At 43.5% G+C, this 26468-nt stretch overlaps 1 protein-coding gene across 5 annotated transcripts in view; it reads left to right on the top strand.

Moving 5' to 3' along the window:
* Positions 1-26468, top strand: part of ftcd (formimidoyltransferase cyclodeaminase) — a 48595-nt gene that overhangs the window by 7988 nt on the left and 14139 nt on the right. For 4 of the 5 annotated variants that reach the window (XM_043693422.1, XM_043693423.1, XM_043693421.1 and 1 more), the window contains 7 exons: positions 3074-3162; positions 7411-7590; positions 10225-10362; positions 10640-10771; positions 13976-14037; positions 18562-18688; positions 20282-20443. In XM_043693422.1, coding sequence (XP_043549357.1) covers positions 3074-3162; positions 7411-7590; positions 10225-10362; positions 10640-10771; positions 13976-14037; positions 18562-18688; positions 20282-20443 — 890 coding nt within the window. The remainder of the gene's footprint in view (positions 1-3073; positions 3163-7410; positions 7591-10224; positions 10363-10639; positions 10772-13975; positions 14038-18561; positions 18689-20281; positions 20444-26468) is intronic. The other variant, XM_043693424.1, reaches the window with a different exon arrangement.

The raw sequence follows: 26468 nt of genomic DNA, 5'->3' as shown, positions 1-26468 counted from the left end.
AGGAGAAACCTTGTTGAACACCTCACTGAAGTCCATATAGATCATGTCCACCACTCACCCCTCATCAATCCTCTTCATAACTCAATCAATTTTGTGAGACATGATTTCCCATGCAAAATCAGTCCTTGCTTTTTCACATAAACGTGAATCCTGTCCCTCAGGATTCCCTCCAACAACTTGTCAAGCTCAACAGTTTATAGTTTCCTGGCATGTCCTTACCACCTTTCTTAAATAGTGGCACCACATTAGCAAACCTCCAGTCTTCCGGTACCTCACTTGTGACTCGATGATACAAATATCTCAGCAAGGGGCCCAGCAATCACTTCCCTAGAGTTCTCAGGTACACCTGATTAGGTCCTGGGGATTTATCCACTTTTGTGCATTTCAAGACATCTAGCACCACCTCCTCTGTAATATGGACACTTTTCAAGATGTCACCATCTATTTCCCACATTCTATATCTTCCATGTCTTTCTCCATAGTAAACACTGATGCAAAATCCTCACTTAGTATTTTCACCATCTCCTGCAGCTCCACATTTAGGCTGCCTTGCTGTTCTACTGGGTTACCCTTTTGTCCTTAATGTATTTATAAAATCCCTTTGGATTCTCCTTTTTGCCAAAGCTATCTCATGTCCTCTTTTTGCTCTCCTGATTTCCTCAGAGTACAACGGGATCTTGATCAGATGGGCCAATGGGCTGAGGAGTAGCAAATGGAGTTTAATTTAGATAAATGTGAGGTGCTGCATTTTGGAAAGACAAATCAGAGCAGGACTTATACATTTAATGGTAAGGTCCTAGGGTAAGCAGTATATTCCTACCACCTTTATACTCTTCTAAGGATTCTCTCGATCTCTCCTGTCAAAATCTGACATATGCTTCCTTCTTTTTCTTAACAAAAACCTCAATTTCTTTAGTCATCCAGCATTCAGCCTTTCCTTTCACCCTGACAGGAATATACTTTCTCTGGACTCTTGTTATCTCATTTCTGCAGGCTTCCCATTTTCCAGCCATCCCTTTACCTGTGAGCATCTGCCCCCAATCAGCTTTTGAAAGTTCTCGCCCAATAACATCCCTTCCTCCAATTTAGAACTTCAACTTTTAGATCCTTTCTATCCTGTTCCATCACTATTTTTAAACTAATAGAATTATGGTCGCTGGCCCCAAAGTGCTCCCCCACTGACACTTCAGTCACCTGCCTTGCCTTATTTTCCAAGAGTAGGTCAAGTTTTGCACCTTCTCTAGTAGGTACATCCACATACTGAATCTGAAAATTTTCTTGCACACACTTAACAAATTCCTCTCCATTTAAACCTTTAACACTATAGCAGTCCCAGTCTGAAACTTAAAGTCCCCGACCCTAACCACCCTATTATTCTTACAGATTTATTTCTCAATTTTCTGCTGACTATTAGGGGATCTAATAGTCGACACGTGCCTATTTTTAAATTCCTGCCTAACTTTCTATATTCTCCCTTCAGATTTCCAATCATTTCCCTTCCTGTGTGATTAGTTCCAATGTGTATAGCTTTAAATTAAGGGGGGGTAGGTATAGGACAGATGTTAGGGGTAGGTTCTTTACTCAGCGAGTCGTGAGTTCATGGAATGCCCTGCCAGTAGCAGTGGTGGACTCTCCCTCATTATGGGCATTTAAGCAGGCATTGGATAGGCATATGGTGGGCTAGTGTAGGTTAGGTGGGCTTGGATCGGCGCAACATCGAGGGCCGAAGCGCCTGTACTGCGCTGTATTCTTCTATGTTCTATGTGTAAAATGACCTCCTGTTGGTCCCTCTCACTTTTGAGAACATTCTGCACGCTCTCTGGGACATCCTTGATCTTGGCAACAGGAGGCAATACACCATTCTGATTTTTCGCAGCTGGCCACAGAAATGTCTGTCTGTGCCTCTGACTGGAAAGTTCCATATCACAATCGACCGCTTGGAACCCGAGTGCCCCTCATTACATTAGAGCCATTCTTGGTACCAGAAACCTGGTTGTTCATGCTGCATTCCCCTGAGAGTCCATTACCCCCTACATTTTCCAAAACAGCACACGTATTTGAGATTGGGATAGCCACAGCAGACTGCTGCACTACCTGCCTATTTCTCTTACCTTACCTGGAGGTAACCCATCTACCTTACTGTATTCCTGATGAAGAGCTTCTGTTTGACATGTTGACTCTCCTGCTTCTCGGATGTTGACTGACCTGCTATACTTTTCCAGCATCATCAGTCCTCAGGTTTCCTTACCTGATTGTAGATGATGGACAGGCTTTGAGGAGTTAGGCGGTGAGGTTCCTCAACGCAGTATTCCTACCCTCTCGCCTGCTCCTGTAGCCACTGTGTTTATGTGCTGACTCCAGTTGATTTAAGACTATCTCTAGCTTCCTTTGTAAGGTATGGTTTGGCCACTATTCTCTTTGCACCCTTGCCAGACAGGGATAAATAATTTTTATTGTTCACACATTTGCTCTTTGAATGTTTGCCTTGCCTATCCACCGTCACTCCTTTTGGTAATATTTCCCAATCCATCATAGCCAACTCACACCATCATAGCTTCCTTTATTAAGATTCAGGACTCCATTGTCAGGACCTCACTCTCCATCTTGGGTCAGAATTCTATTATATTGTAGTGGTATTCTTCAAAGGATTGCTTACAATCTCTCATTACCAATTTTTCCTTTCTCAATGCATAGTACTCAGTTTAAAATGACCTGTTCTGTAGTTTTTTTCTCAATGGATTGATCCAAACAAAACATCCTACATACGCTCTAGGAATTCCTCCTCTATGGTATTTTGATTAATTTGATTTGCCTGATCTATATGCAGTTTAAAGTCATCCATAATTACAGATGGTCTGTCACCACAAGTAACTCTGGTTTTCTGTTTAGTGTCATTCCCAACATCACCACTACTGAGTCACTTGAAGGTGTACTGTCATACTCACCGTGAGACTTAATACAAGATGGGCAGCTCCTTGTGAGACTGGGTGGTGGGGGACACTCCTAAAGAAAATTCAGCTCACTGCTTCTGCAACTTGTGCTTATTCTAACAGCCCCTTTACTCTCCTTACAGTGTATTTATACGCAGAAGCAGCTCGTGATGAAAGTCGGAGAACATTGCCCAGCATTCGTGCTGGTGAATATGAAGGGCTGCCGGAGAAGGTACGGGAACATAGGAATTACCAGTAGGAGTAGGAAGTTCCGCACTTTAAGCTCACTCTGCTGTTTTACATGATCATGGCTGATCTTATCTTGGTCACAACTCCACTTTCCTGCCTGCTCCTTTTTATCCTACTTTTCATCAGAAACATATCAATGTCTTTCTCGAATCTGTTGATTGATTTTTCGTCAGTACTCACACTGGAAAAAGACAATGTTCTGGAAGAGAATACTGAGATACAGGCTACTAGACTAGATGGGATTGAGGTTCACATGGAGGAGGTGTTAACAATTCTGGAAAGTGTGAAAATAGATAAGTCCCCTGGGCCAGATGGGATTTCTCCTCGGATTCTCTGGGAAGCCAGGGAGGAGATTGCTGCACCTTTGGCTTTGATCTTTATGTCATCATTGTCTACAGGAATAGTGCCAGAAGACTGGAGGATAGCAAATGTTATCCCCTTGTTCAAGAAGGGGAGTAGAGACAACCCAGGTAATTATAGACAAATGAGCCTTACTTCTGTTATGGGTAAAGTGTTGGAAAAGATTATAAGAGATAGAATTTATAATCATCTAGAGAGGAATAAAATGATTAGGGATAGTCAACATGGTTTTGTGAAGGGTAGGTTGTGCCTCACAAACCTTATTGGGTTTTTTGAGATGGTGACCAAACAGGTGGATGAGGGTAAAGCGGTTGATGTGGTGCATATGGATTTCATATGGTTTCTCATGTAAGGTGTTTGATAAGGTTCCCCATGTTAGGATATCGCACAAAATACGAAGACATGGCATTGAGGGTGATTTAGTGGTTTGGATCAGAAATTGGCTAGCTGAAAGAAGACAGAGGATGGTAGTTGATGGTAAATGTTCATCCTGGAGTTCAGTTACTAGTGGGATACCTCAAGGATCTGTTTTGGGCCATTGCTGTTTGTCATTTTTATAATGACCTGAATGAAGGTGCAGAAGAATGACACTAAGTTCAGTGGAGTTATGGATAGTGCTGAAGGATGTTGCAGGTTACAGAGAGACACAGCTAAGCTGCAGAGCTGGGCTGAGAGATGGCTAATGGAGTTTAATGCAGAAAGGTGTGAGGTGATTTACTTTGGAGGGAGCAACAGGAATAAAGAGTACTGCGCTATGGTAAGATTCTTGGTAGTGTAGATGTTCAGACAGATCTTGGTGTCCAAGTACATAGATCATTGAAAGTTGCTGACCAGGTTGATAGGGTTGTTAAGAAGGCATACGGTGTGTTAGCTTTTATTGTTAGAGGGATTGAGTTTTAGAGCCTCGAAGTCATGCTGTAGCTGCACAAAACTCTGGTGCGGCCGCACTTGGAGTATTGCATAGAGTTCTGGTCACCACATTACAGGAAGGATATGGAAGAGTTGGAAGGAGTGCAGAGGAGATTTACTAGGATTTTGCCTGGTATGGAGGGAAGGTCTTATGAAGAAAGATTAGATTAGATTCCCTACAGTGTGGGAACAGGCCCTTCGGCTCAACAAGTCCACACTGACTCTCCGAAGAGTAACCCACTCAGACCCAATTCCCTCTGACTGATGCACCTAACACTACAGGCAATTTACCTGACCAATTCTCCTGACCTGCACCTCTTTGGACTGTGGGAGGAAACCGGAGCACCCAGAGGAAACCCATGCAGACACAGGGAGAATGTGCAAACTCCACACAGAAAGTTGCCCGAGGCCGGAATCAAACCTGGATTCCTGGTGTTCTGAGGCAGCAGTGCGAACCACTGAGCCACCGTGCCACCCTGGTAAAGGCTGAGGGACATTAGGCTGTTTTCATTAGAGAGAAGAAGGTTGAGAGGTGACTCAAATTGAGACATATAAGTTAATCAGAGAGTTAGATAGGGTGGATAGTGAGAGCCTTTTTCCTTGGATGGTGATGGCTAGCATGAGGAGACATAGCTTTAAATTGAGGGGTGATAGATATAGGACAGATGTCAGAGGTAGTTTCTTTACTCGAGAGTAGTAGGGATGTGGAACACGCTGCCTGCAACAGTAGTAGACTCACCAATGTTAAGGGCATTTAATTAATTGGATACAAATATGGATGAAAATGGAATAGTACAGGATAGATAGGCTTCAGATTGGTGCAGCATGGAGGGCTGAAGGGCCTGTACTGTGCTAGAATGTTCTATGTTCATTGATTCTGCCTCTACTGTACTCTGTGGTAGTGGGTTCCACAGATTCCCAACCCTTTGAGAGGGTAGGTTCTCCTCATCTCAGCTTCGAACCTACCTCCTTTCACTCTATATTTATGTCCCACAAGGGGGGGGGGGGGGTATCTGTTCAACATCCACCTTATCAATCCCCTTTCGCATTTTACACACCTCAGTCCGATCCTGCAAACTTCTGAACTTCAACAAATATAAGCCCAAGCTATTCAACCGCTCCTCATACAACAGCCCTTTCAACCCTGAAATCAACCTTGTGAACCTCCTCTGAACTGCCTCCAGTACCACCATATCCTTTCTCAAGGAAGGAGACCAAAATTAGACTCAATATTCCAAATGTTGTCTCACCAATGCCTTATATAATTGTAACAATACTTCTTTATTTCTATAGTTTAGGATGCAACTTGAATGTTCAGATGCTGTGTGAACATTGGCACCTCTTCAGAACAAATCTAAGAACATAAGAATTAGGAGCAGGAGTAGGCCATTCAGCCTCTCTCAAGCCTCCTCCATCATACAATCATGGCTGATCACATCTCAGCCTAAACCCTCTTTTCCTGTCCATTCCCCATAACTCTTCAAAACATGACTAATTAAAAATCTATCTTAAATTTATTCTCAAATTTATTCAATGTCCCAGCATCCACCACACACCAGGGTATTGAATTCCACAGATTCATAACCTTTTGAGACCAGTAATGTTCCGTTCTTATTTCTGTTTTTTTAAAATGAGGCCGATCTCACAGAAAGTAGTTGAGGCCAAAACACTGATCCCTTTAGCCCCTAGAATTATATCAATTCCTTCTTGAAAACATTCAAAGGGTATCATGCAGCATCTGTGCCTGTGGTTAATCGGTCGCCAGAGACGGTTCAGGAAGGGGAGGGAGGTTTCCGAGATGATCCAGGTGAATTTGAGGTCGGGGTGGAAGGTGTAGGTAAAGTTGATGAACAGTTCAACCTCCTTGTGGGAGCACAAGGCAGTGCTGATACAGTCATCGATGTAGCGGAGGAACAGGTCAGGTGTGGTGCCGGTGTAACTGAGGAAGATGGACTGTTCTACATGTCTGACAAACAGGCAGGAGTTGGAACAAGGTACTGAGAGTTGGATGATCAAATTGAATGGCAGAGCAGGCGCTGCTTCATTCTTCTTCCATTCCTCACTCAACAGACTGACTGGCCTACTCCCGCTTTTATTTTCTATATTTCCATTTAACAGCACAAATTGACCAGGGAAAAAAACCATCAAACCTGAGTAGTGGGAGCAGTTTAGAATTTAGCAAAGGAGGACAAAGGGGAACCAGTCAGTGTGACGTCAAAAGTGTGGTAAATCCTAAGGTCCATTGTCAAAGCTTTATTCTGAGCATTTGAAAAACAGTGGCAGGATCAGATGAAATCAGCTTGGACAATGAAAGGGAAATCATGTTTGACACACCTACAGGAATTCTTCAAAGATGTACCATAGAGCTGATATGGAGGAGTCAGTGGATATGGTTTATTTGGGCTTTCAGAACACTTTTGACAAAGTCCCATGAAAGAGATTAGTGTCTAATATTAAGGTGCATGGGATTGTGGATAAACTATTGAGCTAGATAGGAAAGTGGTTGGCAGACAGCATACATAACGTAGGAATGAGTGTGTTTTTTTTCCAATTGGAGAGTCGGGTAATCCGGGGATCAAGACTAGAACACCAGCTATTCACAAGATATATTTAATGATTTATTTGAGAGAAATAAATGTAACATGTCCAAATTTGCGAAGGGACTATTTGTTTTTTTCCCTCAGACTCAGATTTGCAGGAAGAACAATTAAATGGTTCCTCAGTTGGGACTGCAGAGTTTGGAGGCTGTTTGTTCTTCACTGTTCCTGTCACATGGGCGGGTGGCTTTCTGTGGACCAAGGTCTTGGAGCAATTCTTGAAATCTCACTGGGGCTGGGATTGATTTGGAAAAGTTTGTATTTTTTTTCACTGGAGGCATCTGCAAGAAGAGGCTGAGAGAAGCCTCCTTTCCCTCGCAGCCCAGTGGCATGTCTGTGTAATACAAAAATTTGTCCTGTTACAGCTGAAGAATCCGGAGTGGAGTCCGGACTTTGGGAGCACGACTTTTGTCCCGCGCTGGGGAGCCACAGTGACTGGAGCCCGGAACTTCCTCATCGCCTTCAATGTGAATCTACTGAGCACGAAGGAGCAAGCTCACCGCGTTGCCCTCAATATCCGAGAGCAAGGTCGAGGCAGGGACCAGGTTAGTGTCCTTCAACATTAGGTTGGCAAGAGATTTTAGTGGACCCTGCAATAAGTTACAGAATCACTGAATTGTTAAGGTGCAGGAGGAGGCCATTCGGCCCATCATGCATTCGCTGGCTCTTCAGATAAGTATCATTATCTATTGCTAATCTCCTATCTTTTCCCCACATCTCTGCACACCATTTATAACCAAATAACAAGTGTCTTACTCAATGGGCCGAATGGTCTTACTTCCGCTCCTATGTCTTATGGTCTTTTGGTCTTGAATGCCTCAATGGAGCCTGCCTCCATTATATTTCCAGAGAAAGTGAGGGCTGCAGATGCTGGAGGTCAGAGCTGAAAATGTGTTGCTGGAAAAGCGCAGCAGGTCAGGCAGCATCCAAGGAACAGGAGAAGAAGGGCTTATGCCCGAAACGTCGATTCTCCTGTTCCTTGGATGCTGCCTGACCTGCTGCGCTTTTCCAGCAACACATTTTCAGCTCCATTATATTTCCAGGCAGTGTAATCCAAGGAAATCTGCTGTCCCTACCCAGTCTGACCTACATGAGACTCCTGACCCACAGCAGAAAGGAAATGAGGACTGCCGATGCTAAAGATCAGAGTTGGGATAGTGGTGCTGGAAAAGCACAGCAAGTCAGGTAATATGTGAGGAGCAGGAGAATCGACATCAGGAATGATGAATGGCTTATGCCCGAAACGTCGATTCTCCTGCTCCTGGGATGCTGCCTGACCGGCTGTGCTTTTCCAGCACCACACTATTGATTCTGATCTCCAGCATCTGCAGTCCTCACTTTCTCCTAGTGTATTCCACACCCTTACCACTCGCAGTATGAAAAAGATTTTCTCACATTGCCCATTGCTTCATTTGCATATTACTTTAAACCTTGTTCCTTTTATGAGTGGGAACAGCTTCTTCCTCTGTACGCTATCCAGTCTGCTCATAATGTTGAGAAACTCTATCAAATCTCCTTTCACACTTCTTCTGTCCCAGGAGAACAGTCCCAACTTCTTTAACCTATCCTCATTACAGACGTTTCTCATTCTTGGAATCATTCTTGTAAATCACTTCCGCGATGCATTCACACCTTTCCTATAACAGTATGCAATACTCCAGCTTGTACAAGTCAGGAATATAAATGCCAGCCTCGGTGATGGTGATCGTGAAAAAGCTCACCTGGTTCCCTAATGTTCTTTAAGGAAGGAAATCTGCCGTCCTTACCCAGTCTGGCCTACATGAGACTCCTGACCCACAGCAGGAAGGAAGTGAGGATTGCAGATGCTGAAGATCAGAGGCAGGATAGAGTGCTGGAAAAATATAGCAGGTCAGGTAGAATCTGAGGAGCAGGAGAATTGACATGTAGCAGGAATGATAAAGGACTTATGCCCGAAATATCAATTTTCCTGCTCCTCAGATGCTGCCTGACCTCCTGTGCTTTTCCAGCTCCTGACCCACATCAATGCGGTTGACTCTTAATTGACCTCTGAGATTATCCTAGTAAATCATACAGTTTGAGGGGCAGCTAATGCCAGCATTGTCCACATTCCAGGAACAAATGAAGAGAAAGACCCCTTTAAAATAAATCTGTGTGTTCTTGGCCCCTCAAAACAGACTGCATATGACATCCAAAAGTAGCCAGTTTAATTTTAAAAAAAGATGTTTTCCTGACAAAGGATTCATGTACGGTATCTGCACGTCAACCAATGTGCATATGCCAGCATCATACCCATGTTATTTTTATCCAACACATAAGGTGGGAATCACAAGTCAGGGATTCACTGCTTTTCTAGCAAATCAGATTGTAAGGGTCATTGACTCAAAAGGAGTGGAACAGCATGTATAAATCCAAGGTATGGAATCTGATAGTCCAGCACTACATTGAGCCGCAGTATGCAGACAAAGGTCGGCTGTTACATCAGGCCCTACCCCCTCGACACACATGGTGTCAGGTACATGGCAATCACAGCTATGTCATCACGGAGACCTCCATCAGGAGGCTGAAAGAGCCAGTGGTTAGGTCACAGGCAGAAATGTACTGCTACATGTCAAAAGCCCTGACAAACTGGGGCAACAGATGAACACACAGCAAGCTCTCGATTAACTCCCAAACCAGTAGGATTCAGCAAGCAAGGTGGGTCCCATTCTGGAGCTCAGGGGCTGGGGGAGGAGTGAAGCAGAGTGAGGAATGGAGGAGGAGTGAAGCAGAATGAGGAGTGAAGGTGGAGTGAAACAGAGTGAGGAATGGAGGTGAAGTGAAGCTCAGAGGGAGAGGGCATGATGTTTGAATATGAGCTGGGCTGCCATGAGGTGAGATAAAGAAAGTGTTTCAAGAATGTCACATCAGATATTGAGAACCTGTGAGGGGAGAGTTCCCAAGGCGAAGTAGAACTTGCTGGAGAAACTCAGAACATCTGGCAGCATCTGTGAAGTGAAAACAGGGTTAACGTTTTGAGTCTGATGACACTTTTTCAGAACCAAGAGTTCCCAAGTGTCAGTGTGGCTGAGGTGATAACTGTCACTGTTTCTGAGTTCAAACCTGTCACGCGGAAGGTCTGCCTGAGAATTTATTGTAAGTTAACATTTTGAACCATTTTTGAGGTGTCACTTTCTGACTGATTGCTTGTGTTTGTGCAGCCTGGACGTCTGAATAAAGTGCAAGCTATTGGCTGGTACTTAGAGGAAGCTAATATTGCCCAGGTCTCCACTAATCTTCTTGATTTCGAAGTGACTGCACTGCACACAGTATTTGAAGAAGTCTGTAAGGATGCCAAGGTACTGTGAAAAGCTACTCATACTGTCATTTGTGCAGCCTCAGTTCCACAGCTGCACAAATTAAACTGCATTGTCAAGAGCATGTCCTCACCACTTAGGCTATTTATAGCAAAAACAAGAAACAGTGACGACAGGACTCACACACTTCAACTTCAAATAACATTTATCACTCAGAGTAATGGGATTTAAAAAATGATTTGCCAGTTAGTACGCCAGAATTTATGAATGAAGACAGGAGCTGCATTGTTGCTCTAATAATGTGCTGTCCTCCCCATAGGATTTAGATTTGCCCGTCGTTGGCTCTCAGATTGTTGGTCTCGTCCCCTTGAAATCCATAATGGCTGCCGCGGAGTTTTATATGAAAAAAGAAAACTTATTTATCCTTGAGGAAGAGCACAAAGTCCGACTGGTATGTGTGCTGACTGCAGATGGCTTTGGTGGTGGTGGTGGTGGTGGTAGTGGGAGGGGGGTGCATGGGTGAGTGGCACTGGTTTGATGCCTATTCATATGAGCAGCAGTCATGCTTGAGAACCAAATGATTCTTAGATCCCCTTCCCAGCTCAGAAGGTTTTGGTAATTCACTTCAACTGGTTGCAGGCAGGTGCAGGGAAGCAGAGATTCTGCAGCAGTCAATGACCTGACCATGTCTGGGAAGGGAATCTAATCCTTACAATCGCATAAGCAGCACAGAAACAGGCTATCCAGCCTTTGTTCCCCACAAACCTCCTGAATCCCACCTCCTTTAACTCTATCACCAGAGCCATCTATCAAGTACTTGTGTCAGTATATCTGTGAGAGAGTTCCCACAGGAGGTTGTGTTTCTCTGGGTAAAGATGATTTTCCTGAATTTCCTCATGGACTTATTAATAAATAGTTAATGTTTACAACCTTCAACACTAGTGAAATCTTATCAATTCCCATAACAAAAATCTCGGTGCTTTGTCTGTTTGTCATTATGTAACTTATGTTTGTAAAGTTTGAGCACGAACAGGGGTCACTCAGCCTCTTGAGTGCATGCTAGCTCTCTGTTCAAGATAAATCAGTGGTCCCACTTCCTGAGCCTTCTCCTCTGCTATTTCTCTCATTTCCAATTTGAATGCCTCAATTAAACCTGCTTCCATTGTCTCTCTCGGACATTTGTGAACTTAACCATTTGCTGCGTAGGAACTACATTTTTCTGTCATTATTTTGTATTTTATCCATCCATGTTCCACTTGTTTCTTCTGATTCCCTTTGCCAAAGAGACATTTCTTTTAACTGAATTTCAAACGGTTCAAAATACCTCAGGATTTTAAAAACCTCCATCAAATCTCTCAATATACACTTCTCCAAGGAGAACAGTCCTTAGTTCATCATCATAACTGAAGTACCCTCTTTTCTGGAAGCTTTGTCTCTGTGTCTTCTCTACACCTTCCTAAACCGATCAGTTTAACTTTTTAGTTGAGGCTGAATCAATGTTTTAGCAAGTTTCATTAAAACTTCCTATGTTTTGAGTTATTAGATTAGATTATTTACAGTGTGGAAACAGGCCCTTCGGCCCAACAAGTCCACACCGAACCGCCGAAGCGTAACCCACCCATACCCCTACATTTACCCCTTACCTAACACTACGGGCAATTTAGCATGGCCAATTCACCTGACCTGCACATCTTTTGGACTGTGGGGGGAAACCGGAGCACCCGGAGGAAACCCACGCAGACACGGGGAGAACGTGCAAACTCCACACAGTCAGTCGCCTGAGGCAGGAATTGAACCCGGGTCTCTGGCGCTGTGAGGCAGCAGTGCTAACCACTATGCCACCGTGCCATGAGTGCTCTGGTTTCCTCCCACAGTTCAAAGATGTGCAGGTCAGGTGAATTGGCCATGAAGTCCAGGGACTGATATTCCTTCTTGCCCATGTTCTCAAGCTTATTCAGTCACCTTCCATCATTTGTACTCATATACCCCAAGATCCTTTGGAAGTGCCACCCTTTGTTTTGTGCTTTTTTATTCTTCTCACCAGTGAATGTGAATGGTTTTGCATTGCTCTGTATTATGTATCATCTGCCACAGGTCCCACAAACTCACCACGCTGTCTATGTCATTCTGAATGCTAATACTTTCTTCTTCACAGTTCACAGTGCTTCCTTACCTTGTGTCATCTTCCCTCACAGATTCTGTCTACCATCTGGCCACTGGATGTCTGTACTCCTCCCCTAAGGCCACTATGTCCCACCTCGTTTGCCTTTGACCTGGTTCTGCTGCATCTCTACCCTAACCTTGGTGAAGAGTAACTGTCCTCCCTTTGTTTACACAATAATATACAGAATACTGATCACAGTTCTCAGGTGCATGTGACTGTCAAAGTTAGAGTAGCATCATCAGTAACATGTTTGCTTCCCACTATACTACAGCACCCACCCCACACCCCCAGCCCAAACCCCATTCCTCTTGGACTTTTCCAAGTGGGGTGGCATGATGGCTCAGTGGTTAGCACTGCAGCTTCACAGCACCAGGGACCCGGGTTCAATTCCAGCCTCGGGCTGTGTGGAGTTTGCACATTCTCCCCGTGTCTGCGTGGGTTTCCTCCGAGTGCTCTGGTTTCCTCCCACAGTCCAAAGATGTGCAGGTCAGGTGAATTGGTCATGCTAAATTACCCATAGTGTTAGGTACATTAGTCAGAGGGAAATGGGTCTGGGTGGGTTACTCTTCAGAGAGTCGGTGTGGACTTGTTGGGCCGAAGGGCTTGTTTCCACACTGTAGGGGATCTAATCTAATCTTTTCCAGTGTACATGGAATGCATTACTTCATATATAGAATGAGGTTACTACAGGCTATCCGACCATATTATATGTGAGTGGTACACTTCCATTGGACCATATCAGGTATATGTGGGATAACTCCACGCTTGCCATAATCAGCGAAGTACAAACCGATTTTTAAGATGCTACTGTTTTTCCTAACTCCATGTTCATTTGAACTGTACTCACCTTTTTATTTCTGTTAAAAATTTGGGTGACTGAATGGAATTAGGATACTGGCCAGCCATGAAAACTCTAAAGAGACTGGAGGGGCTGAATGCTTTTCTCTTTGCATTATTCTATGTTCTCAAATTCAGAATTCACAGTACACCAGTTATAGTTGAACAGGTTTATTTAAAACCACAAGCTTTTGGAATGCTGCTCCTTTGTCAGGTAAAGTGGAGGGAGGTGCATAGGCACAAAATACATAGACGGAGAAATAATGACAAGATAATTCCAAGTAATTAAGAGTGTCAACAGATGAGTACAAATAGTGTGAGTAGAGTGTTGACAGGCTGAATAACAAGTCTTTGCAGGTGAATAAAGTGTCGACAGCTGAATAGCAAGTCAAAGGATGACGTATGAACTGATTAATTAAGGCAGGAGATAATTACTAATTATCAAATACAAGATGGTGCTCAAGACAAACTAAATGGCTGGGAATAACATGAGTAGGTATCAGAGTCACATGAAGAGGGTTAACCAAAGTAACAAGTAGCGAAAAACTGTACAAACTAATTAAGGTAGCGAGATAATTACAAGTAATTAGTAATCACTGGTATCTCCACATCTATGTTCCCAATAACAGTGTGACTGCATCTACTTTGCTGCAGGTCATCAGCCGACTGGGCCTCGATTCTCTTGCTCCTTTCAATGCTAAAGAAAGGATTATTGAGTAAGTGATGGTGCTAATGAAGAATTAGTTTGCATTGTTTCAAAACAGAACATAGAACCTTACAGCAAGAAACGGGCCTTTCAGCCCAAGACGTTGTGTCGAATATGACGCCAGATTAAATAAATCTTTTCTGCCTGCCCTTGGTCCATATCCCTCCACTCCTTCTATATTCATGTGCTTATCTAAAATCCTCCTATCATAGCTACCTCCACCACCATCCCTGGCAGCACTTTCCGCACGTCTACCATGCTCTGTGGAAAAAGAACTGCCCCTCAAATCTCCTTTGAACTTTCCCCCTCACCTTAAATGCACGCCCCCTATTTTGAGGCATTTCAACTCTGGGGAAACAATTGTGACTGTCAATCCTATCTATGCTTCTCATAATTTTACAGACTTCTATCAGGTCTCCCTCAGCCTCTGCTGCTTCAAAAAAAAACAACCCAATTTTTCCAGCCTCTCCTTTTAGCTCAAACCCTCTAAGCCAGGCAACATTCTGGTAAACCTCTTCTGCACCTTCTCCAATGCCTCCATATCCTTCCTGTAATGTGGCGACCAGGATTGAATGCAGTATTCTAAGTGTAGCCTTACCAAAGTCTTATAAGACTGCAACATGACATCCTGACACCCTGACTCTTGTACTCAATTCCACAAACAATAAAGGCAAGCATGCTATACGCCTTCACTACTACCCTGCCTACTTGCATGGCTACGTTCAGGGAGCGAAGGACTTGATCTCCCTGTATATCAATGCTGTTCAGGGTGCTGCCATTAATTCTCTACTTTTCCTTATCATTTGAACTCCCAAAGTACAGCACCTTACACTTATCCAGATTAAACTCCATCTGCCAATTGTCTGCCCATATCTGCAACTGATCTATACCCTACTGTATCCTTTGACAACCTTCTACACTATCTACAGCTCCCCTGATGTTTGTATCATCTGCAAACTTACTAACTCACCCAACTACATTTTCGTACAAGTCATTGATATAAATCACAAACAGCAGAGGTCCCAGTATGGATCCTTGTGGAACACTACTAGTCACAGACCCCGAGCCCGAGAAACACCCTCTGAGGATAAGCAATTCTGAATCCACGCAGCCAAGTCACCATGCATCTTAATCTTCTGGATGAGCCTACCATGAGAGACCTTGTCGAAAGCCTTATTAAAATCTATGCAGACAACACCCACAGCTCTACCCCTCATTCGTCACCTTTGTCACCTCCTTGAAAAGTTCAATCAAGTTAGTAAGACATGACTTGCCCTGCACAAAGCCATTCTGACTGTCCTTAATTGTGCCATGCTTTCCCAAATGCATGTAAAGTCTATCCCTCTCTCCAATAGGTTCCTAACCATCGATGTGAGACACCCCGGTCTATAGATCCCTGGATTATCCCTATTTCCTTCTTGAATAGAGAAATAATGTTAGCTCCTTGCTGGTGCTCCGGGACCTCCCCAGTGGCTATTGAGAAATCAAAGATCCTGGTCAAGGCCCCAACAATCTCCTCTCTGCCTCTCTCAATAACCTGGGATAGATATCATCGGGCACTGAGGAATTGTCCATCTTAATGCTCTTCAAGAGACCCAGTACCATTTCTTTCTTGATCTCAAATAGCATATTAGCATTCTGCACACAAATCGCACTAACTACCTATCCTTCTCCTGGGAGAAATAGCATTTTGGTGACCCTGTCATGTTGTATAAAGGAATAACGATAAAAGATCTGCAGTTGTTTGATGTGAGACTAGTCAAACTATAAGAGTATACACGTGTTTCCCAAAATGTCATCTAAGCAGGACCTCCTCTTTGAGAGTCATAATCCCTCAGTGAGATTCCAGAAGGAGAGAATGTAAAGACTGATAAATCAAACAAAATTATGTTTTGTACACACCAACGTATCTGTCCAGTATCACCAGGACCCTCACTTCCAAGTGTTACCTTGGAAGTTTATCTGGTGCTTCCCTGGACAGGGAAAAGCAGGTCAACAGGTGACAAGAGACCTGAGGGTGTGGGAGGAGTGGGGAGGGGTAGGCCAGTGAGAGCACGGTTGGTGAGGGGTAGTGTAAGGTCAATGAGGAGAGGTGGGGTTGATGAGAGGAGAGAGTGTGGCTGATGAGGAGTGACTGGATTGGTGAGGAGGGAGTAGGGTGGGTGACGTGTAGAATGGGGCTTTTTGAGGGGGAAGCATGTGGATCGGTGAGCTTGGGAGAACAGCTTTTGTAACTCAGTAAGGGTGGCACATTCTCTCAAAAATTTGCCAAGCCAAAACAAATGTCGAACCAGTAAATTGGCAATGACAAAAATAGAATTTGGAAAAGATGAGTATTAAAAGGTGCCAAGCAGAAGAGCTAATTAATAAAACAATTTTTGCATTTTTACTTAAGAAGGAGATATACTAAATCCTTATCAGCAGGGAGGGAGTACAGAGGCTGAGCTGAGGACCTTGTGAAAGGTTCACTGGCCTCATCGAAAAGTTGGGTGGGGGAGGGATTAAAACCAAATGGCCTTTCAGTCTGGGTTCTCATTCTGTCCCTGATCAGCGTATGAATAGAATTTTGGAGCAGGAGGAGGGGAAGGAAGAGGAGGGACAATGTGTTTAAGCACTCAGCCCTGTATATATATATATTTTTGTGTATATGTCTGTGATTCTGTGTGTGTTTGTGTCTCTACATGTCGGTAATAGAGCCACAATTATTTACAATGTACATTGCTGACTTTGATGAGAAAAGTGAATGTACTAAAGCTATGTCAGCAGACGACATAAAAACAGGTGGGAAGGCAAGTGGTGAATATGACACCAAGAGTGTTATGTAAACAGGTTTAGTGAGTGGGCATAAGCTGGACAGATGGAATATAATGTGGGAAAATGTGAGAAACTTTGGCAGGAAGAATAAAGAGCTGAGTAACATTTAAATGGAGAAGGCTGCAGAAAGCTACAGCCCAGAGGGATTTGAGAGTTCCTGTCTGTGAATCATAAAAGCTAGAATCCAAGTTCAGTGAGTAATAGAGAATTCAAATTGAGTATAAAAGTAGGAAGGTTTTACTATTCCAGACCATTAGGGGGAAGAGGAGAGATTTACAGGATGTTCCCTGAGCTGGAAAGTTTCAGTCATGAAGAGAGATTGTACACACCGAGGTTGTTTTCCTTAAAAAAGAGTTGATTGATAGGGGACATGATGGAGATGTATAAAATTATGAGGGATATAGATAGGGTGGACAGGAAGAAACTTCTCCCCTTGGTGGAGAGATCAATTACCAAGGGCATAGATTTAAGTTAAGGTGCAGAAAGTTTAGAGGGGATGTGAGGAAAAATGTTGTTACCCAGAGGGTGGTGGGAATCTGGAACTCACTGCCTGTATAAGGGCAGTAGAGGCAGAAACACTCATAACATTGAAGAAATTTTTAGATGTACATTTGTGATGCTGAGGAATACAAGACTATGGACCAAGTGCTGGAAAATGGGATTAGAATTGCTAGGTAGTTATATTTGACAAAGGAATGCTTTCTGTGCTGTAGATTAGATTAGATTCCCTATAGATCTCTGTGATTCCATGACTATGAAGTTTGTGTAATCACAATATGATACATTTCCAAATCAATTTCAGTAAAAGAGTACAAAGGTTGATTGGAGCCTGAGAAATCAGCGATTACACTGACACTAGGTTATCAATGATTACTTGAGTGTTGTTGAAGCATGGAACATTATGTCAAATTTTCCTTTCCTACGCTCATTGGGAATGGAATCACAAAACCAAACCTCAAAGTGGGCCACAATTTAGTTGCCATGGAGAATTTAGCAAGGTACAGTAAACTGACAATCAAATTCAAACCAGACAGACCAGGGAATGTCTCCTTTCACACCAAAGTTACTTAGTTGGAAGAACATAGAGTCATAGAGATGTACAGCATGGAAACAGACCCTTCGGTCCAACCCGTCCAACATGTTCTTTGTATTTGCAAGGACAGAGCTCCACGTAAGAACAGAGCTCCATATATGAATATATGCAATTTCTAACATGCATAGTTATCTCTGTGAGCCTGACTGATCATGCTGAATTGCTGGTTCAAGTAATTCTTCGCATACTTTGGATTGTTCCACAAGTGCTGTCCAATTGCATATCTAACTTTGGACATTATATCATTATGGGCAGAGCTGTAAAAATGCAGCATTCTGCCTGTTGCAAACAGCGAAGGGACAAGAATATCCCCATCTATTACCAGTTGCATCACATCTGTCATAAATTGACCGTTTGATGGCTCTACGACCAATCCGATGTTACACAACCCTGTTTGATGACCTTCGTGGTTAAGACTCCAGAGTGATTATCATTGCCAATATCCGTCTGGGTTATTACAAGTAACATTAACAAAATATGCACCCGGCAGTTAGAAAGATTTTCAGTTTTTCAAACTAACAGTGTATTTTGTTTAGTTTACAACACTATTTTCGTAGATTGACGATTTTTGAGTATTCCTAGTGATTTGAGAAAGTTGCAGTCATTGCGTTTCCCTGTTTTCACCAGATACATGGTGCAGGAGGAGCAGGAGAGTCGCCTGGTTTCTTTGCCTTTGCGGGAATTTATTAAAAATGTTGGAGCTCGGTCTGCAGCTCCTGGTGGAGGCTCCGTCACTGCAGCCGTGGCTGCCATGGTTTGTACATTAAAGTTTCCAATCAATCCTCAGTCCAAGAAGCAACTAGGCCTCAGCCCGGTGAATTGATGCTGGGATGTGTGTGCTGCCATGTGTGACACTATTGGTATGCTTCATTTATTGAAAAAGTGGTGGTGCCACATTCACAAAGACAGGACAGCATTCACAATTATTAACTTTAAAATTACCAATACTCAGTTTTTGAGTTTTTCAGTGTTGTGTGTCAGTGACCAACGAACCAATGCCTCAGTAAAATGAGACACAATCATTCTCACATAAAGACACATAAAATAGAAGGACTAGGCTATTCAGTCTGTCATGGCTGATCAGCCAACTCAATACTGTGGTCCTGCTTTCTATCCAAGCCCTTTGATCCCTTCAGCAACAAGAATTATGTCTGAATCTGCCTTGAAAACATTCAATGTTGTGATCTCAACCACTTTCTCTGGCAAAGAATTCCACAAGTTCACCACTCTCTGGGTGAAGAACGTTCTCTTCGTATCAGTCCTGACTGTCCTATCCTGTATCCTTAGACTGCGATCCCTAGTCATTGGAAACATCCTTGTCATGTTTACCCAATCTAGTCCTGTTAGAAACTTATAGGTGACTATGAAATCCCCCCTCATTCTTCTAAAGTTCAGTGAATATAGTGCTAACCAATCCAGTCTCTCTTCATGCATCAGTCTGGTTAGTCTGGTAAAACTTTGGTGCACACCTCCTACAATGTGAAAATCATTCCTCAGATAAGGAGACCAAAACTGCACATGATACTCAGGTGTGGTCTCACCAAAGCCCTGTACAACTTCAGCAACATATCCCTGCTCCTGTACTCAAATCCTCTATGAAGGCCAACATACCATTTTCCTTCTTCACCATCTTCAGTACTTGTATGCTTACCTTCAGCAGTGGGAGGAGAAAGATTTAAAAGGGACCTGAGGGGCAACTTTCTAACAGAGTGGTGCATGTATGGAATGAGCTGCCAGAGGTTGTGGTGGAGGCTGATACAATTACAATATTTAAAAGGTATCTGGATGGGCACCTGAAGTGGAAAGACTTAGAGAGGTATGGGCCAAATGCTGGAAAATGGGACTAGATTAATTTAGCAATCTGGTCAGCATGGATGAACTGGACTGAAGGGTCTGTTCCATGCTTTACATCTCTATGACTGGTCTCACTGCATCTCCCCTTTTCCCAATCTCTCATCATTCAGATAATAATCTCCTTTCCTGGTTTTGTTATCAAAGTGGATAACCTCACATTTATCCACATTACGTACTGCATTCACCCATTCACTCTGCTTGTCCAATTCGTACTGGAGCATCTCTGGATGCTCCTCTCAGTTCACCTTCTCTCCCAACTTTGTGTCATCTTTGTTGCAACAAGAACTATTATTTGCTACATCCTAATAGCACTGTCCTCCACTGATGCCATATAAACCCTTAAGGATCTGCCTAGACACAAATAGATGTGTCTATTCCTCACCACTCCATTTGTGTCTCGCTGCTTGCCAAGAAGCATTTCTGACAATGAGAGTTTGGCCTCAGTGTCTCTGTACAATGGTTCTTGACTTCTGGGTCTCAATTGTTTCACTAGGGTGCGGCCCTGGGCTCAATGGTTGGATTAATGACTTACGGCAAGCGACAATTTGATCATCTGGATGGTTCAATGAGGAAACTGATCACTCCTTTCCATCGCACAATGAATGAGCTCATCACCATGGTGGATGATGACTCCAACGCGTTCAACAGCTACATGGTGAGTGGTGTACCAATAATCGATAAAGAAAATAAATTTGTTTATTCTGGGTACAGTATTGCGCCCAGTTCCAGTACACTTTTGGAGCCAAAACTGGCTGAATGACAGGAGGCAGAAGGTAATGGCAGAAGGATGTTTGTGTTACTGGAGCACACTGTTGAGTGGTGTACCACAGGGATCAGTGCTGGGTCCCTTATTGTTTATGATATTCATAAACGAAGTAGATGAATGTTGGGGGAAAGGGAATTGATAATTAAGATAGCGCATGACACGAAGATCGGCCGGTGACTGACAGTGCGGAAGAAGGTCTTAGTTTACAGGAGAATATAAACAGATTGATCAGATGGGCAGATCAGTGGCAGAAACAGTTAAACCCTGATGGGTGTGAGGTGATGCACTTTGGAAAAAGTAACAAGACAAGGGAGTACAAAATGAATGGCAGGATACTAGGAAACTCAGAGGAAAAGAAGGATCTTGGAGTGTTTGTCCACAGAACCCTGAAGATGGCATGACAAGTTAACAGGGTAGTTGAGAAGGCATATGGGACACTTACCTTTATCAGTAGTGGGTTAGATAATAAGAGCAGGGAGGTTATGTTGGAGCTGTCGAGGACTTTGATTCGGCCACAGCTGGAGCACTACAGGAATAATGTGATTGCACTGGAAGAGGGGGCAGAAGAGATTTACCATGATGTTTCCTGGGATGGAGCATTACAGCTGTGAAGAGAGGCTGGATAAGCTCAGGTTGCTTTCTTTGGAGCAAAGAAGATTGAGGAGGATCTGACAGAAATGTGTAAAATTATGAGGGGCCTGGGTGGATCGGATAGGGAGCAGCTATCTCTTTGTTAAAGGGTAAATAACAAAAGGCATAATTTTAAAGTGAAAGGCAAGGGCTTTATTGAAGTTTTGGGGAAAATTGTTTTCACCCAGGGGATGGTAGGGTCTCAAATACACTACCTGGGAGGGTGGTTGAGGCAGAAAACCTCTCAACCTTTATAAACTACTTGGATGAGCACTTGAAATGTCATAACTTTCAAGGCTTTGGGCCTAGAATATAAAATACAGAGCAGAACGCCCGTTGGCCCACACTGTTGTGCTGAACTTGAAACCAAGTTAAACTAATCCCTCCTGCCTGCCCTTGGTCTATATCCCTTATTTCCTTGCTTATCTAAAAGTTCCTCAAACATTCCTATTATAACTGCCTCCACCACCACTCCTGGCAGCACTTTCCAGACTCCTACCACTCTCTGTGTATAAAACTTGCCCCCACATTTCCTTTGAACTTTCCCCCTCTCACGCTAAATGCATGCCCCCTAGTATTAGACATTTCAAAACTGGGAAAAAGATTCTGACCATCAACCCTATCTATGCTTCTCATAATTTTATAGACTTTTATCAAGCCTTCCCTCATTCTCTGCTGCTCCAGAAAAAGCCTGAGTTTTTCTAGCCTCTCCTTATAGGTCATACCCTCTACTCCAGGCAGCATCCTGCAGAACCTCTTATGCACCCTCTCTTAAGCCTCCAAATCTTTCCTGTAATATGGTGACTAGAATTGAACGCAATTCTGGCCTAACCAAAGTCTTATAACGCTGAAACATGACATCCTGACTCTCGTACTCAATTCCCTGACTCAATTGCCCAATAAAGACAAGCATGCCATATGCCTTCTTTACTACCCTATCTATATGCGTGATCATTTTCAGGGAGCTATGGACTTGAACCCCAAGATCCCTGTGTACATCAATGCTGTTCAGGGTCCTGCCATTAACTCTGTACTTTTCCTTTACATTTGATCTCCCAAAGTGTAGCAGCTCACACTTACTCAGATTAAACTTCATCTGCCATTTCTCTGTCCATATCTGCAACTGATCTATATCCCACTGTATCCTTTGACAAGCTTCTACATTGTCCACAACTCCACTGATCTTTGTATCATCTGTAAACTTACCAACCCATCCATCTATATTTTCGCCCAAGTCATTTACATATATCATAAAAAGCAGTGGTCCCAGTACAGATCACCGGGGAACACCTACTATAGACCTCCAGGCAGAAAAACACTCTTCTACCACTACCCTCTGTCTTTTATGGGCAAACCAATTCTGAATCCATGTGGTCATGTCACTGTGGATCACATACATCCTAATCTTCTAAATGAGCTACCATGAGGAACCTTGTCCAAAGCATTACAAGAATGCATGTAGGCAACATCCACTGCTCTAACCTCATTGCTCACTTTCGTCACCTCCTCGAATAATTCAATCAAGTTAGTAAGACATGACCTGCGCCACACAAAGCCATGCTGACCGTCCCTAATTAAAAATTATGCGATTTTTAACATTGTCTACCCACACCTCCACATTATGTCCCTAATTAGTCCATGCTTTTCCAAATGTGCATAAATCCAAATCCTAAGAATTCTCTCCAATAGCTTCTAAATTACAAATGTGAGACTCACTAGTCTGTGGTTCCCTATTTCTCTTTTTGAATAGAGGAATAACATTAGCTACTTGCCAGTGCTCTGGGATACAAAGATCTTGGTCAAGATCCCAGCAGTCTCCTCTCTTGCATCTCTCAATAACATGGGGAGATACATCAAGCAGTGGGGACTTATCCACCTTAACACTCTTCAAGAGACCCAATACCACTTCTTTCTTGATCTCAAAATGCCCCAGCATATTAGCATGCTCCACACTAATCTCACTGTCCTCCATATCTTTCTCCTGGATGAATACCAACGCAAAGTACTCATTTAAGATTTTGCCTACTGTTATGGACCAGGCCAGACCCGTCAAGACTTTTTAAGAAAGTAGCCCAGACCCTAATTTTGATAGTTGTTTTAAGCAAGTGTATAGTGGGTATTCCAGGTGAGAATCAGATGGTCAAACCACTTTGTTTTAAACAAAACAGAATTTATTTACAATATTACTGAATGAAACAAAAATGACAGAAAACAGAATACCAAATAACCTGTCCTATCCAAAAACACAACAGACTATCGCAACTTAATGATGCTGTTTCAAAATACTTGCAACAATCCCCATAAACATCCCTTGGCACAAAAGGAAAAAATCAAACAAGTTCTTATTTGGGAAAAGTCAGAGAGAAAGAGAGAGAGAGAGAGAGAGTCCAGCAGCCTTTCTTTTCTCTCTCTCTCTCACACACACACACACATACACACACACATAAATATACACACACACAGACACACACAAATATACACACACACAGACACACAGAGACACACACACCTGTATTAAAACCAACCAAAGCAGAGAATAGCTGAGCTGGGAGAACTGGCCACTCCCCTTTCATTAGACAAGTGTTTGTTTTTAAAACTTGAAAGCCTTCTGCCTGAGGAAATATCTCTTAACTATTATCAAATTGGCCCTAAAACCCATCCAAACTCAGACTTTTCAGAACCTGTGTTGTTTCCAACCTCTCTGAAAAAGACCAATGACAACCTAACCTTGTTAAAGGAACAGCTTCCTCACATCACATCCTCTGTCTACAAGCACAAAGTCCCTTCTCTATCCTTGAGCGGTCCTACCATCTCCCTAGTTATCCTCTTGTTTTTAATGTTTGTATAGAATACCTTGGGATTCTCTTTAACCTGACTTGCCAAGGTCTTTTCATGGCTCCTTCCTGCTCTCCTAATTCCCTGCTTGAGTTCTTTTCTGCTTTCTTTATTTATCTCACGGGCCCTGTCTGATTTTAGTTTCCTAAACCCCACATATTATTTCTTTTCTCCTTTTGACTAAATTCACAACTTCCCTCATTATCAAATATCCCTTACCATGCCATCCTTGTCCTTCCTCCTTCCTGGAACATGCTGGTCCTGAACTCTGATCAGTAGGTCTTTGAAGAATGTCCACATGTCAAATGTGGACTTTCCCAATAATATCGCCTCCCAATTAACGCTCCCTATCTCCTTCCTAATACTGACATAATACGCCTTCCCACTGTTCATAGCTATCTCAAAACTTAAGGAGTTGTGATCACTGTTTTCAAGAATGCTCTCCCACTGAAAGATCGGTCACCTAGCCAGGCTCATTAGTCAGTACAAGATCCAGTATGGCCCCTCCTCTAGGTAGACTATCCACATACTGTTTCAAGAAACTCTCTTGGATACACTTAACAAATTCTGCACTGTCTAAACTTCTTGTTCTAAGGGAGTCCCAGTCAATATTGGGGAAGATAACAAGCCCCACTATGACAACCCTGTTGTTATTGCAGCTTTCCATTATCTGCCTACATATTTTTTCCTCAATGTCTCGGTGGCTGTTAGTGAGAGGAGGGAGAGGTGCCACTTATTTTTGAGCTCTACCCATATTGCCTCACTGGATGAGCTCTCCAATAAGTCCTCTCTGAATGCAGATATGACATTCTCCCTGATTAGTAATGCAACTCCTTCAACTCTTTTACCTTCCTCTCTATCTCATCGAAAACAATGAAACCCTGGAACATTGAGCAGCCAGTCCTGTCCCTCTCTCAACCAAGTCTCTGTAATGGCCATAACAACATAGTCCCATTTACTGATCCAAGCTCTAAACACATCTGCCTTACCTATCATACTCATTGTGTTGAAATAAACATGCTTCAGTTCATTAGCACCATCATGTTCATTTACCTGTCTCTGCCTGTCCTTCCTTTCAGACTTACTGGTCCTTACATCTACCTTCCCCTCAATCCCTCTACTTGCTGACCTACCTCTCTGGTTCCCAGCTCCCTGCCACTTTGGTTTATATTGATTTGGAGATGTCGGTGTTGGACTGGGGTGTGCAAAGTTAAAAATCACACCAGGTTTGTTTGGAAGCACTAGCACAGGGCAACCACCTGAAGAAGCAGCATTCTGAAAGCTAGTGCTTTCAAATAAACCTGTTGGACTATAACCTGGCGTTGTGTGATTTTTCACTCTAGTTAAAACCCTTCCAAGTAGCACTAGCGAACCATGATGTGAGGATTTTGGTTCCCCTCCCGTCTAGGTGCAACTCATCCCGCTTGTACAGGTCACCTCTGTCCAGAAGAGGTCACAGTGATCCAATAACCCAAAACCCTGCCCTCTGCACCAGCTTCTTACTCATGGATCCATCTGCCCTATCTTTCTATTACTTGCCTCACTAGCACATGGCACTGGTAGTAACCCGAGAGGTCCTGCTTTGCAGCTCTTTCCTATCTCCCTGTACATTTTCCACAGGACTTCATCCCTCTTTCTACCTATGTCGTTAGTGGCAATGTGCACAATGACCTCTGACTGCTCACCCTCCCCCTTGAGAATGTCATGCCACCACTCAAGAGATATCCTTGACCCTGGCACCAGGGAGACAACTAACTATACTGGAGTCTCGAACACAGCCACAGAAACATCTGTTTGTGTCCCTGACTAGCAAGTCCCCTGGAACTATCACTCACTTGGACTTTCCCAACCTTGCTGTACCGCAGAGCCAGTTGTGGCGCCACAAGCCTGGCTGCTGCTGTTGTATTGTCCTGAGAGGCTATTCGCCCCCCCATCCCCCAACAGTATCCAAAACAATACACCTATTAGAGAGGAGAATAGTCACAGAAGACTCCTGTACTACCTGCCTGCCTATCCTGGCAGTCACCCATCTACCTGACTGAATCTGCAGTATGAGCTGAAAATGTGTTGCTGGAAAAGCGCAGCAGGTCAGGCAGCATCCAAGGAACAGGAGAATCGACGTTTCGGGCATAAGCCCTTCTTCAGGAATGAGGAAAGTGTGTCCAGCAGGGTAAGATAAAAGGTAGGGAGGAGGGACTTGGGGGAGGGGTGTTGGAAATGCGATAGGTGGAAGGAGGTCAAGGTGAGGGTGATAGGCCGGATTGGGGTGGGGCGGAGAGGTCAGGAAGAAGATTGCAGATTAGGAAGGCGGTGCTGAGTTCGAGGGATTTGACTGAGACAAGGTGGGGGAAGGGGAAATGAGGAAACTGGAGAAATCTGAGTTCATCCCTTGTGGTTGGAGGGTTCCTAGGCGGAAGATGAGGCGCTCTTCCTCCAACCGTCCTGTTGC

The sequence above is a fragment of the Chiloscyllium plagiosum genome, chromosome 7 (assembly GCF_004010195.1).
Source record: "Chiloscyllium plagiosum isolate BGI_BamShark_2017 chromosome 7, ASM401019v2, whole genome shotgun sequence".
NCBI lineage: Eukaryota > Metazoa > Chordata > Chondrichthyes > Orectolobiformes > Hemiscylliidae > Chiloscyllium > Chiloscyllium plagiosum.
Note: the sequence above shows the minus strand (reverse complement) of the source record. Positions and strands in the feature narration are given on the sequence as shown.